The sequence below is a fragment of the Toxotes jaculatrix genome, chromosome 7 (assembly GCF_017976425.1).
Source record: "Toxotes jaculatrix isolate fToxJac2 chromosome 7, fToxJac2.pri, whole genome shotgun sequence".
NCBI lineage: Eukaryota > Metazoa > Chordata > Actinopteri > Toxotidae > Toxotes > Toxotes jaculatrix.
Window position 1 is genome coordinate 24,127,781 of NC_054400.1, and position 15,378 is coordinate 24,143,158.

General features: G+C 39.7%; 1 protein-coding gene and 1 non-coding gene across 2 annotated transcripts; both read right to left on the reverse strand.

Moving 5' to 3' along the window:
- Positions 1-5,711: 5,711 nt before the first annotated feature.
- On the reverse strand, positions 5,712-14,713 carry LOC121184467 (nucleolysin TIA-1-like). The gene is made up of 12 exons (XM_041042132.1): positions 14,527-14,713; positions 13,651-13,747; positions 13,311-13,409; positions 12,154-12,208; positions 11,820-11,907; positions 10,904-10,979; positions 10,580-10,688; positions 10,394-10,489; positions 9,805-9,889; positions 9,335-9,473; positions 8,723-8,874; positions 5,712-7,125 (listed from the first exon to the last, which is right to left on the reverse strand). The coding sequence occupies exons 1-12, from the start codon at positions 14,553-14,555 to the stop codon at positions 6,987-6,989; spliced, it is 1,164 nt and encodes a 387-aa protein (XP_040898066.1). The 5' UTR covers positions 14,556-14,713; the 3' UTR covers positions 5,712-6,986.
- A 399-nt stretch (positions 14,714-15,112) lies between these two features.
- trnag-ccc lies at positions 15,113-15,183 on the reverse strand. Its single transcript has one exon. It is a non-coding gene; the product is annotated as a tRNA-Gly (tRNA).
- Positions 15,184-15,378: the final 195 nt, after the last annotated feature.

The window sequence follows — 15,378 nt, forward strand, 5'->3', positions numbered from 1 at the left end:
CCCAAATTACAAATAATATATTTTCACACTGTGGTGGTGTGAAAGCATGCGGATCGTTTTAGTATCTGCATGGATAATCTGATCATTTGGGTAAACTGAATTTTTAATTTGAGATTTCTGAAGGAGGACTCTAGCAATTTTCTTGACGAGTACAGATCAGCCTGTGAAAACAATTGTACAGTGTCTCTCTCGCTCTCTCTCTGGCTCTGGAGGAGATTTAAGTCCAATAAAATAACCCTGCCGATGTCATGGTGATGTCATCAGGGTTAAAATGAATCCAAAATGCATCTGACATCAGGCTCTTTAAGGATACTGGGAAAATTGCCTTGATACTGTCAAACAACATTTGACATCTGTGCAACAGTAAATGGACCACAACTACGTAATGTAACAGCAATTACAGTGAGTCATATCGAATTGTCTACATTACATGAAAAAAAAAATGCTTACATTAAACTTAATGTTACCATTATGTATGTTAATATTAAATATCATACAGGCTTTTCCCAGCTCTCTGACCAACGCAAGTCCCTTCTGCCACACACACAGACACACACACACACACACAAGTATAAATGGTAAACATGCAGACAGGTCCTTTCTATTTTTGTGTAATCTCACTTTCTTTTTCTGATTAATGTAGCAGCAAATATTTGCCTTTTAATTCCACTTGCAAACTCACTGCTTGGAGCTGATTCAGTTTTCTACATTAAATTGGGACACGCATGTTGTTTTTCATTGTCAGACCATGTATTAGTTTATTTAAAGCTACTACCACTTACTGCAGAAGTAAATCTTTAATATTTATACTGGATGTGCTGTATAACACTTATAAATGTCCCTGGGTTGTGCAGAATAGATTATTCTGGAATATTAAACAGAAACATAAATTCAGTAAAAACTAAACCAGGGCAGAGTCTCCGCATCTAACATCATCTATCACAAAAAAAACACTTTTAATACAGACAATACTCTATAACATATAATATAAAACAAACTGATTGTTGACTGACATATTATTATCATCATTATTTATTCAGCATGATAAAAAAAACACACACACACACACACATGGGTCACCATTCAGCTTCAACAGAACACGGGACATGAATGCTGAAGTGGTGTAAATGTTTTCAGATCTAACCTCCAAACTGATGTTTGCATTTGTAGTTTTTATGAGAGCATTGACTCACCCAGACATGATCAGCGTTCACAGTTTACCATTCCCTGTGGAAGTCCATGAAACCAAGACCTGTTTACTCAGCAGAGTAACTACATTACATTGCTGCGCTGATACAGGGATAGAGGTGCCAGAATTCAGTCTGGGGACCTAAACAGCAGAAAATAGGGCCAGAGAGACAAAAGAAATTAAGTGAGATAAGAGGCTGCAGCTTCTTCTCACCAGTTTCAGCTTAACTTGACTTGCAGAATTTGTTCATACATAGCTCTTCAAAACGACTGACTTCATCCATTCAACCATTTATCCAGTCTCAGTCATTCAAACACTACTGTCACACTTAGTTTAAAAAAAATTAGAGATATTTTTTTGATAATGACAAATTTCTAATCACTGCAGAATACTTATACTTCATAAAGAGTAAAATAATGGTACATGACCGTGCACAGCAGGAAACTTAAACACTGTACTTTCTTCAATGACTGCAACAGATAGATTGCTGCTTTATAACATACATATATCTATTCATCATAGATATATGTATCTATCTATTGTTCACTGTTTACATTTCTATATCTTTCATTGCTTTGGATTTTGCACTAGTCATATGCAGACAGTGAACAGCAGCAGGGAAAACACATGTGATTTCAGTGCCATAAAGAAGCTTTGAGCTTGCTGAAAAAAGAATCATCCTCCAGTGATACTACCATGCTCTTATTGTGGCGCATACTGTATTTGCTTGGGCAGACATGTACCAGTCTCCCCAGTACACACACAATGTTCATTGAGTGAGTGTGTGTGTGTGAGTGTGGTGTGACAGAATGCTTTAATTATGGATTAATTGTGTCATTAGCAGGTTTCTGCTGTTGGCACCACATTGGGCCTGTCAAGGTTAATTACTGGAACATGTTTATTTTCTGTCAGCCACTGCCGCAAGCTGTCACTAGCATGGAAACACAGACAAACACACACAGACGCTGCTCACTCAAACAATTCACAGGGCACCTCGTGTCCTTCAAGCCCTCACCGTTTTCCCTCAGTTCCTTTGTTTTCCGCTTCAGCACACTTTGTACAGTACTCAATCAGCCACCTGAAATACAAACACTCCGTGATCCTGCAGTTTCCCAGTATCCAAAAAAAAAAAAAAAAAACTGAAGTCAACAGAGGTGTAAACATAGGCAGTGCTGTTGCACTAGGGGCCCCTCGTCTGATGGGGCCCGTCCTCCCTCCAACAAAACTATGCAGATGTTGCACTTACTAACAAAGGTACATAACCAGTCAGGTCCTATTACACAGATGGACCAAAGTTTATATATATAGAAGTGGAGTAATAATATTGCTAACTTAGTAATATTTGCTAACATTAGCTATGAGCTGCTGGTCATATCAGACCAGGTAAGGCAGTAGCAGGAAAACTCTTAAAATTAAGTCAAGCATTTATGTGTGTTATTTTATTTACAATTTTACAGTAGTTTATCTGTATTTTGTCCGTGTGCATAAGAAATGGTGTAAGCCTGAACTGTGAAATCCAAGTTGTCTGTACGTGTGTGCGCACAAGTCTCTGTATGTCTCCATGTGTTTTTACTTGATTGTGCAACACATCTCAAGGTGAATAGGGCCAATGTTAAAAATGTGCACTGGGGCCGTCCATTACTGGATGACACCACTGAAAGCCCAAAAGCAGACGTGAGCCCTGACATGATGCCAGGTCGATTCATACATGTTCATTTAATCATAAAGTACTTTAAACAAAAAGAGAGAGCAAACACACAATCTAAGGTTGGAAGGGAGGGAACGGAAAGGGAAGGGAAATTTTATCTTAATTTATCAATGTTTCTTATTATCAATAGTTTGCAGTTAAACGGCTTGAAAACAGATAACAGATGTTAAACAGATGTAAGAAGAGTAAAAAAGCCAAAAATCCAGAGGACTATCCCTCAAATTAAAGTAAAAAAGACATCTTAAAGCACAGGAAGCGATAAAAAAAAAGATCAAACTAAATAAAGGAAAATGAAAGACACAAAATGAACATAGCGATACAGAACCGATCAGTTGACAATACTTACCTACTTTTAAGAAACTGACGCAGTCCCTCTGTCAAAGAATGTGAATACTCAGAGCATTAACAGAGACATCAAAGATGGTGTCATTTGAAACACAACATCCACAACAACATGACATTACATGAAACTGAGTCTACAGTATGTTAATCCATGGCCACACAAGGCCATGGAAGAACATGATTCAAAATAATAATAATAAATTCTTGTCATTTTTTACTCAAAGTAAATCCAGAAGTAGAAAAAGAAGATAGAAACTAAAAAAGACAGACAAAAGGAGAAAGCGAGTACGGCCACTTTGATTGATTTCATCTGTAATCTGCTCACTAACTCATCTACTGACATCTCTCTCTCTCTCTCTCTCTCTCTCTCTCTATCACTAACAGACTCTCTGTCCATTAAGGCCCAGTCGGGTCCTGGCTGAGCAGCTGTGAAGAGACAAACCATTTATCAGCCTGTCAGCTCTTGCTGCCTGTTATTCCAGCCAGCCAGACTGCATGGCTGTCCAAGACCCAATAACTCTGACTGAGGAAAGCTGGCACACACACACCCGTACAGTGTACACACTCTATAGTGTTTAATGTAGACACTGAAAGACTTTCTTAAGAAGGAGACAAGTTTTAAAAAGGTAGCAAACAAATGTCATTTTACACCGAGGAGAAGACGGAAAATAAAAGTTTTATGTGTGTGAATTAACAGCCTCACACATACACAGTACTGTCTGCCCTCACACATAGACACACACAACACTCAATGTGACAGACAGTCATTTAACATCTGAGTGACACTGTCCTAAATAACAGCACAGCCACCCACCAGCTCCACAGAGTCAGGCAGGATATATGGACTGAGAGCGCCATCTGGTGTACACATGGACAATCACAGAGTCAGCATGAGAGCTTGCAGCTTATTTACCGTAAGTCACAAGGGTGCTTGAAATCAATCCAAAAATACCAGGAAATATCTCAGGTGTTGACTGAAAGCCTGGGTCACAGTTTATATTTAGGTAGCTGTCTGTTTGCATAGTTTTACATTCTCGTTTTGTGACCTCCCCGTAAATAAACTGTTTCTCATGCCTCAGTCCACTGTGACTGAACTTCAAATTAGTTCTGAACTTTTTGAAAGAAAATAAAAAAAACATCACAATGATCGTGGTGATCCATTTTTCTGTGAAATGTGTTTACTCCAGAGTTAAGAGCTCTTAATTCTGAAGAAAACAAGACGTTAAAGAGTTAAGAACTCTAGTTAAGAACTCTAGTTAAGAGTTCTTAACTCTTTATGTCCACAGAAAGAGGTAAGAGTTGGTTCTGTTGGAGCGGTCGCTCTCCTGCATGAGTCCGAGCCCCATACTCCAGGCACTGGTTTCAGATTGATGTCCCTAAAACCAGAACCATAGCTTTGTTTGTTCCAGAAGCTACACCGGAGAACAATGCAAATGAAAAACTGACTTTTAGCTCATGTTGCACTGCAAGCGTTTCGTTGTGCCTTTATGCAATAAGCTTTGTCAAAGCGGAAACTTGGTTCTTCAGTTGTCAAGCTCTACAGGAAAATCCTGCTGTAGCTGACCTCATCATCAGGACCAGAAACCTCAGCGTAACCAGCTCAGAGAGGTCTCCCAGTTTTATCTTTAACAACTACTGTGTATTGTTTCAGATTTTCATTTCATTTTCCGTTTTAGACTAAATATTAAAAACCCTGGATGTTGTTTAATTAGGTTTGTTAATTAAAATATAGAGGATAATGTGAGCAGATAGTTTGACTTGTCACAGCATGAAGAGATCAAGTATAATTACTATTATCTCTGCATTCATTTCAGGTGCTCCAGTTTTTGTTTTGTTTTGTTACTTTCACATCAGAAGTTTCTGACTCAGTCAAAAGCACCGGTGTCATTAATAGCACGAACAATGGCTCAGTTCCATTAAGTGTCCCAGTAAGCTATGACAGTGAGCCATTACTAATGCTATTCAATCACCCACTTTTTAGAGAATTAAAAAACAGAAAATAAAAACCACCAGGGACAAGCTAAGTAGGTGTTAAGTACATTTTAGAGTCACATAAAGCAACGTGCGGCGCACATACTTCATTGTACTGAAGCTGTCTTCCTGTATCATCTATTAATGTTCTGGAACCAAAAAAAGTTGTCTGCCTCAGGTGGACATACACAAAACAGAGTATACAGTACAAGTGCAGGATGTACACGACAATTAGCAAATAGCCTGAGTGTAATCTTCTTAATTGTCAGTTTACAATAAATAGTGCATGCAGTGTTACGCTTATAGTTTGAGTAACAGACAAAACATATATACCCTCTTATCAACTTCTGAGATCTTCACAGCTAAACATTTCACACAGCAAATCCTTTTAAAGCAGAAATAACTCAAGCTAAAAATGTATATTTAAGCAGGAAAAAAAGCTGTTTCTGAATTAAATCTCCATTCATGTTTCTAGAATAACAACACACGCATGAGAAAGAGGAAAACTAACGCAGTGTGCTTTATGTGCATTAGCATTTTAATTGGACAAAGCAAGAAAACATTGATTACAGTAGCAGAGTCATCAGTTCTCAGGGCTAACACCTTTCTAAACAAAAGGGTCTGAAAATGTCTGTAGGCACTGCCTAATTAAAAAGAGGATCTTGTCAGCTAAAAGAAACCAGCTCTATAAGGCAACAGTTACAATGTAGGCCTCCCCATTTCTCTGGCAAAAAGAGCAAGTGTAAAGGTTGAATCCACTCAGATTTTTTGATATAAAATACTGGCGTTTCAATAGATATTTAAAAAAACATCAGAAGTGTCAAACACGTTCACCCTTTAACATTTGAACTGTGTTAAATTTTAAGTATGCACTGCATGGCAATGCTGTCTTATCCCTGCATGGAAGAATCATGTGTGTTGCACTGTGCCAGTGTCACATTTGATAGTGCCACTCTGCTACGTACAATGTTGGAGTTAACTGTCGAGTTATCAAAACAAAAGAGAAAGCAAGCACCCACAGTTAACAGTAGCATTTTACTTACATTGTTTCAAATGAATGAATGAATGAATGGTTATTTACATGTGGCGAAAAGATTTGAGGCTGTCTGAAAGATGTGAAGGAGAAATGGAATGCAAAAAGGAAACTCTTGGTAGTCAAATTTGTCCATGTACAAGAGGAAAAAACTGTGCAATATTTATCTGCCCTTACAGAGAAACAGCAGTGGCAACAATCCCTGCAATTGATTTTAATCCAAGAGAAAATGAGAACAAATTAAACAGGTTTCCATTCCTCAAATAATAACTAAGGTTCATAACTTAGCACGACTCAGACTTTAAGTTTCTTTAAAAAAAAAAAAAAAAAAAATGACAAACCTCTCCGTGGCTGTCTGAGAGGAAAGATGTGAAAATGGAAGCAATTTGTAAAACCCGAAAAAAAAAAAAAAAAAAATCCAAAAGTTTCTCCTTTACAGTTTTATACTCATTTACAGTTAACTTAAAAATGGTAAGAGCCCTGGTTCATGGCCACTCTTGCCTTCCACAAAGGGTGTAAATACCTGTGTGGGTCAAATCACTCCTTCCTGGCTCCTGTTACCTCAACCCCCCCCATGAGATCCCATTTACATCTCCTATAGACGTCAACCTTCCCATTAGGTTCCACATCCCAGTAAAAGTCTTAGTCCTGCCACAAAGGGAGGCGGTGTTACACAGCCCCGCGGGGCACCGTACAGCCAGTAAGAGGCTGATGGTTGACAAATCTCCCACCCTGCCCACTTATCAGTGTGTGGGGTATCCTGCGGCTCCCATACCGGGCTGGTTGGCTAGCATACTCCCATTCAATCCCTGTGTAGGCTCCATAACCCCACCGTTACTGATGGCGCTCATGCCAGTCCACCCAGCACTGGCCGGTAAGTGACTGCAAAAAAACGAGGTAAAGAGAGAGAGAGAGAGACAGAGAGAGAGACAGAGAGACAGAAAGACAAAATGCCAGCAGGTTAGAAGAGACAAGGCGAAAGGGAGCCAAAGGGACGGTTTATATTAGAGCTACTAGAATCTGGACAGGCTAGAATGAGAACAAGAAGGCAAACAGAGTTATCGGAGGTTTGTGAGGGTGAGGCAGGCTGGGCAAAAATCAAGCTAGCAAAAAAAAAAAAACGGGAAAAAAAAGAAAGTGGAGGGCTCTTTGGAGGGGCCAAAGGTAAGTTTCATTTGATTAAACATGGGTGGACAAGCAGACAAAGAGCATACAGGCTAAGCGCAGCAAGCTAAATATTCCTTTCTACCCCCCCCCCCCAACTACTGATAACTATAAACATCAGAGAGCTGTAACCAGCCTATAGACAGATAAGCCACACTGTTTACAACCATGCAGTTTATCTTCATTTCTCTTGCAACACTTCTACATTTGGCCACAAAGTAAATGTAAATTCTCACCTAATTCACATGATGTATTTTAAGTCTTTTATCATTCACGTAATAAAACTAAATTCTGAGTTCAGTGTGGAAAATAGACAGCTTATACAGGATAAAGTTTTATCTTCAAATTTCAAGTCAAGAGAGGCCTCGCCTCTGTCTTAGGAATTGTGCATTTACTGTACATTCGGCAATCACACACACTGCTTTCAGTTACATCTACCTCACACCTTTGTACAGAGCCTACTTATACACCTGTTCACCAAGAATGTTAGACTGTCAACAACATATGGCCTCTCCTTTATTTTTCTTGGGTGCACAAAGCATCACTGCACATAGGCTGTCTAAATAAAAACAAAATTTGATAACCTACAAATGATATTTAACATGTCCTACTGACATTCATTTACAAATCAAATCCTCAGGTATATGCAAAAATAAATCGATGAAATCAAAAGGAAAAATACGTAAAAAGCTATGACATGAATGTAGACATACAAAACAAATGAACAGCCTTAAAGAACACAGTTCTTAACACACGGGGGGCATTCTTACAAAAAGGGAAAGGCATTCTTCATCAAACTCTACCTGGGTGTGGACAGTAACTGAAAAATAGCTTTCAGCTTTTAGCTTTTATCTTGTTTCCATCAATTACCTTTAAATTTACTGAAATGAATAAAAATAAGTTTTTAGCTAGTTTAAGGCACAATCATTTTTGGGACAGCTGACAGTTTTGAACTCTTTTGCACTAAAAGTCAAAAGACAAAAACATTTTGGAACAAAACCCTTCAGTTATTAGGACGTGCTGTGCACAGTAAGCTGTAATGACACCATGAAACATGATTAACAACAAAATTACAGTTCAGATTGTTCTGTGTGTGTCTGTGTGCTTATTTCTCAATCTTCTCAAGATGAGCAAGATGAGGGGCTGGTGAGAGGAGGAGAGAGGAGGTGAGGTTGGGGGGTGGGGGGGTGGGGATCATGGCTCCCCCCTCTGGCCAGAACTGACTCTCGCTGCCCCGGTCTTGAAGGGGAACTCTGGTGGTGCTGGAGTAGAAGGAGGCGGTGAAGGGAAGCCCTGTGCACACCGTGCTACTTACTTGAAGCCCTGCTGATTCCAAGCCTGGCTGTAGACGCCGTAGGTGGGGACCTGCCACCCATTCGGGACGTACTGGCTAATCTGGGGCCCATTGCCGTACCACTGGCCCCACTGGCCGTAGGGCTGGGCTGCAGCGAAGCCCATCTTGTTCTGCTGTGGGGTACAATACAGTATGGCATAAGTGTGGATCATGGCAGCAGATGCCCTATAACACAGTCTATTTATGTATTAATATTTCAGACCTAAGTAGTATTTTTTTAAAAACTTAATACTACCATAATGTGTCAAAATACATTTTCTCACCAACAGTTGTTCCTTTGAAATATACTTTAATAATCACTGCCTGTTTCATTTAAACTTAAAAAAAAAAAAACCTTCAATATGAAGTAGATTAAATGAAGGGGGCAAAATGCTTGTTACATACCTTTTATTATAAATGTTCAACACTCCACGGTTATGATTTCAAACTGACTGATGCTCAAGTTATACAAACTCATGACACACTACAGCACTAACTGGCAGATGTCATCTCATGCTTATCATGTCCTTCTGAGAAGACAGCGTGCAGATGCTGTTTATTTTACTCAGTATGTACAGTATATGGTGTCCTTACCTGGGGCATAGGCATCTGCTGCATCGGGTTCATCATGTCCGGGGTCTCTTTACCCCAGTAGCATTTGACTATGTGGCCCTCTATTGAAGTGCCATTCACTGACACAATGGCATGGGCTGCTGACTCATGGGAGTTAAACCTGGACAAAAACAGAGGGAGAGAGCGACTAAGGAAACGCTGAACCTCATTTCATATATATTTACTCAGCAATGGTGACCATGCCACTGCTGGAGAGCTGATCTGTTAGCAAACCGTGAGATGGACATGAATACTTATTAGGCTGCCTGGTTAACCAAGACATGTACAGAACTATTACTTCTGCACTGCAAGCATCTCACAAATACAAAGGAGTGGAACTGCTATATTACATATGTGGGATTAAGAACCAGTGCATCATACTTTGACCTTGCTTGATAGGGGGTTAAAAAAAAGAAACAATAAGGCAACTTGATATAAAAACGGCCACATACCTCACAAATGAATAGCCTTTGTCTGGGAAAACTCTGATTTCCATGATTTGTCCAAAGGGAGAGAAGGTCTGTCTCATCAGTTGTTCTGAAAGCCAAACAGAACGGGAACATCAGATATCAAACTATGTGGGCTGATGTGCCATGAAAAAAAAACATTTGCTGCATGAAAAACAGGTCAATCTAGCATCTTGGACATGGGTCCCTTGGTGACTGTGAGTTAAAATCAAAGGCCAAACAATTTTGCTGACAACACCACAGGGCTTTAGAATGACGTCTAAGCAAAATACAGTTTTTGTAGAGATTAATATACAAATAACACAGGAAATAACTTCAATGAAGGAATATATAATCTAAGGCTCTTTCAAGTGTTTTTGTTTCTGAGCAATAACCAGGTCCTATGGCACAAAGGAACAGACTGTAACTTCACAGCTTATATTTAAAAGAATACATTTGTTATTAAAAGATAAAAACAAGACCAGCCTTACCCTTTAAGGAAGTGCTTACTGGCTTTCATCAGTTCACCTGACACTACCATTGTCAGTATCAGTATGATTCTGATGGTAGCAATGGTACTAGCAGTACTTCTTACCTGTCAGTCCTGTGCTGACTCCACCACAATACACAGTGCAGTTACTGGGACTGGACTGATTCACTACTTCATCAAAGGATAGGTGCTTGGAGTTATCTGGAAGGAAAATTAGGCAATGCTACTGTGAACATGTGAATCCAACACACTAAGGAAAACGATAAAATCTGCACATTTATTACAACGCACTTTCATAGGTGGTCTTTGGGGCAGGGGGCTTTCTTGTGGCCCAGTTAGTTCGAATCTGTCTGCCTCCTAGCCACTGACCCCCCATCTGCTGAATGGCGTTCTCTGCATCCTGAAGCAAAGAAACAACCTGGTTATTGCATCCAGCTGGTGTCTCATAATGTAAAATCTAAAATGTACCCACAGAACACAAATTAAGAAGAAGCCTATGTGAAAACTGTGCTGTGTTTCAATATGGCAAGACAGAATGCTTCTGTTCTTTGGAGCATGTTTTACAAAAATGCTGACACCATTAACAGAGTTACTAACATAACAATGTCTGCTCACCCATTTGTTGAAGAAAGACACAAAGCCATAGCCTTTAGATTTCCCTGTAGCCATATCTTTCACAACACGAGCATCTCTGTGGACAAACACACCAACAGGAATACATCAGAAACATGCAACACAACGTGACGCCTCCATTTTATAAAGTATAGAAAGTTTCTTCATTAATTAGCACATTTACATTAGGGCTTCAATTAACTAACTACAACACTGTCATCAAATTAATCTGCAGGTTATTTACCTAAATGTATTGTTTGGTTCGAAACATTTCAGAGCACATTAAAAAAAAAAATCACTGCATAGCTTCCCAAGGCCAAAGTGAACATGTTCAAATTGTCCATTTAGTCAGACAAAAACAAACAAGACAAAATATTCAGGTCATTGCGATAGAACACATGGAAAACTAGCACTCTCTCACATTGGAAAGGCTGGAGTCTGAAATGTTGAAACTGTTATTTAAAATGATTCAAGTGATTCACTGTCATAAACAGTTGCAGTTATTTTCTGTCAAACAGCTAATTAGATTTTTATTGTATTTATGTATTATCGGATCACAGCCTTGTTGTCTATTGTCCATGATCTAATTCTCTTTGCAAGGCTGCAACTGACAATTAGTTTCATTATCAATCAATCCTCTGATTTATCTCAGTTAATTGGGTAACAATTTGATCTATTTAATGTCAGAAAATTGCAAAAACAACACACTCTTTTCCAAAGTCCTTAGTAAAGTCTTTAAATATTGTGCTTTGTCCAGACAACAGTCCAACACCCAAAGATACTCAAGTTACAATGAAACAAAACAGAAAAGCAACAAATCACCAATTTTGTGAAGCTGGAACCTCTGAACGTTTGGCATTTTAACTTAAGAAGTTGGAGCGCTGAATCTTTGTCAGTAAATAATTCGTTTTATACTTACGATATCCTGCCAAATGGACCAAAGGCAGCTTTGACGTCTTCTGTAGTTATTTCTGGGCTGAGGTCTCCAACGAAGACATGAAAGTGATCTATGGGGGGGGGGGGGGGGGGGGAGAACATATGTAAGCATTTATGCAGCATAAATCTTTTCCTCTGATTTTCACTTAGGACTTTTCCAGAGTATTAATGTCATAAAACATAGACTAAGTTTAAACTAATGCAGTCAGACTAATGCAGTCTGAACAGCTGTATTAGGCTGCTATAAGTTTTAACAAGGTGTACCTAACAAACTGCAAATCAAGTGTTTATCCCCACTGACAAGCACTTGTACTTACTACTTGTGTCTTTTTTCTGGCTGGTTGGCGTTGTGGCCCAGTTGACTTTGACCTCCTGTGGAGAGGGGCAGAGAAAGAACAGGCCAGGTGGGGTATGTTTACATCATTTACAACAAAACCTTGTAACTTCTATTTATAAGGGTGTATTATTTTAAGACTGACTTAAAAGTACTTATTAACGCAATACTTATTTAATGTTATTTAATTTAATGTTACATAGTGCCTTATCTCTCACTCTACACTTGCGTACATCAAGTGACAATATAAGAAAGTTTATCTTGTATCAAAACTTAAGACCTCAATTAACTTAACACAAAATAAACTGCAACTGGCCTACCATTTGTGACTGAAACAATTTCATAACTAGGTGTATCTTGGCAAAAAAGCACCACGGAGTATAACCATGGTAGGATTCAAACATCAAGGCAATGCTCAAACATTTTAAAGGGAGGCATGAGCCAATAACAAATGGAGATATTACGGAAAGCTGCAAAACACATCTGTTGTGGTTGCCAGTGGAATGCACCTCATCTAAACAGAGTGGTTGCTCAGTTCAGCGTCTCAGTCATTTGATTTTACAATTTGTGTCCTAACCCTGAGTCCAGAGGCTCAACTCATTATTATGCCATCAAGCACCACTGTAATATTCTTTTATAAGGCCCTGTGGTCTTTTAAATGTTGGAGCTTAAAATGTTAATGGTTTGCTCTGATATTCTAGATAACTTGATTTTTGCATTTTGAAATCTTTCCAAAGTAGCTTACATCATTTTGAACATCATCATTTTATTGAAAGCACAGCACTGGCTTGTTCAGAGGACCCCTGAATTATATTTATGATATTAATTTCTTCCTCTCAGACGTCATTTGCTTTAAACTTTCCTCCACACCTAACTTCACAGTTTCATGTATTACAAAACCTTTAGGTTTAAGATAATGAAACCAGTTTTACCAACAGAGAAATGACTATCCTACAGTGTTCACGAGCTTCTTTAGATGCTGGGTCCAAAAGCTTCCCCTTGTCAGTTGGAAAACTCTATCAATGTAATGGAATATTAATGCTAGAAGTCAACTGTTTTTCCTTTAAGAAGGCACACAACCTAAGTTCCCACACCCGAAGCCCACCCATCCCCACTCACCCTGTAGATACGATAGCTTACCTTACCCATTATTTTCCTTCCATTCATTGCTGCCAATGAGGCAGCAGCATGCCTGTGGTCATAGAACTCCACAAAGCAGTACGGATCGTTTCCAGCTGTCTGTCAACGGGAAAACAAGACTGATATAAAGTCCACAGCAAAGGTGATAATTCGATCACACATGACAAGAGTCACCTACTGTATCTTGGAGTGTCACATCTGATATAACAGACTGCGGGAGGAAGGTCAATATCAAGCACATTTGCAGAGTGAGACTTTCCTAGGCTAACCATTCATGCCACTGCTGAATGTGATTTCCTATTGTCAAACAATATATACCAGACAAGGGCATAACACTCACATCAACTATCATTTTACAGCTCTTGCAGGGTCCTATCTGTGTGAAGACCTGCAAGATGAGGGGCTCGGTGACATCCCTGGACAGATTCCCCACATACCTACAAACAAGGAGAGAGATCAGGGAGTTGAGTCTTTGTCAAACAGGAAGTAGCATGCAAACAAAGGCTAGTTAACAGGGCTAGCTACAACCTACAGCAATTCCTTATTTTAACATAAAATCAACAGTGTTAGTGGATTAAATACTACTGGGGGCCGTATCAAATTTACATTGACAACTCGAGTATGGTCACCCCCTCACTCGTGCTGTCCCGTGCCGTCTCTTCGAGCGTTGACGTGGCTTGTCTGCCGGCTAGCTAAAGATATAGCTAAAGATATAGCTAGCCGGTTCAAAAGGGCCTCATGCTAAGGGGGTTGCCAGCTAACGGTACTTTACAAAATGACATCCTTTTCCCGAGAGTCTTGCTAATGCCTGTCCAATATTAGGAAAACGCAACTCATTCTAAGAATATAGCTATCATTCCAAGAAAACGTGTGAATTTTAGAAGAAGCGGCTATCTAGCTGCGTTCGCATCTTTAGCTAATGATAGCTAGCATTAACTAGCCCTTCAGTTTCATTTTCAGGCTAGTCGGTCCCGTCTATTTATACGGCTAAATCAAACAGAACTTAGCGTTCATGTCGAAAATTCTTTGTCTTACAACATATACAAACGTCGCTATTGTCGACATGAAACGATAATACGATTTAAATGCCCACGTGTGTCTAAATTACAAGGTTAACCGTTTTTAATTGAAACAACAACGTGGAAACATTTCGGACGCGCCGTAGTTACACGGAGCCTTCCGATTCCAGGACATAGACAGGGCCGCTGTTACTCACAAGGTTCTGGGTTGATCGTCCTCCATCATCAAGGTTTTAGTGGTCGAGTCCTGAGAGGTCTTTAATCCAATGACATACAAATTGTTTGTGCTGAACTTGGTCGACCGCGAACGTGAAGGCTATATGAACTAGTTAATGACAGATCGGTGGCCGACTCCGCTCTCACACGCACCGCAGACAGCCTCAGTCTGATGCAAACAATAGGAAGTTGAAGATGGCGGAGGAGCGGCGTCAGCAGCGTCAACCTGCGCGCTGAAACGAAGCCAAAATCAAGCGCTCTTTCTCCCGCACACAAAGACGTACCTTCACATCTGTACGTCAAAAGCTGCAAATATAGCGAGTTTCTTGCAGCCTAACTGCAGAACAGTATTTCCATCAGCCTGATCCTCGTCAAAGGCCAATTGACCATAGTGTAAAACATTAGAGGAAATAACAGCTGGACACAACTGGGAAATGCTTGTGACACAGCCAGTTACAGTAAAAGGAAATATATAACGCACATGAGTGGGTCATTGACATTACTTGCTACAGTCCAACAACTATCGGCGCGACATAGTAATATTTTCTGTTACTGGAGCAAAACACGTGCGCCGCCCGGGAATCGAACCCGGGTCGCAAGAATGGGAATCTTGCATGATACCACTACACCAGCGGCGCCCTTATTTATCGGTGGACGCAAAAGATATATCAAGATGGGCAGGTGCAAATTAAGAAAGGCAATAGAGATTGTTAAACAAAGAGATGACTGTAGAAAAATAGTTAAAAGAGGGAAAAAACATATCGCTACGGTGTGCCAAACGGTGACCAAGCCAATTATTTGACACAAAATTAAATACAGAGGGTGTAATTAAA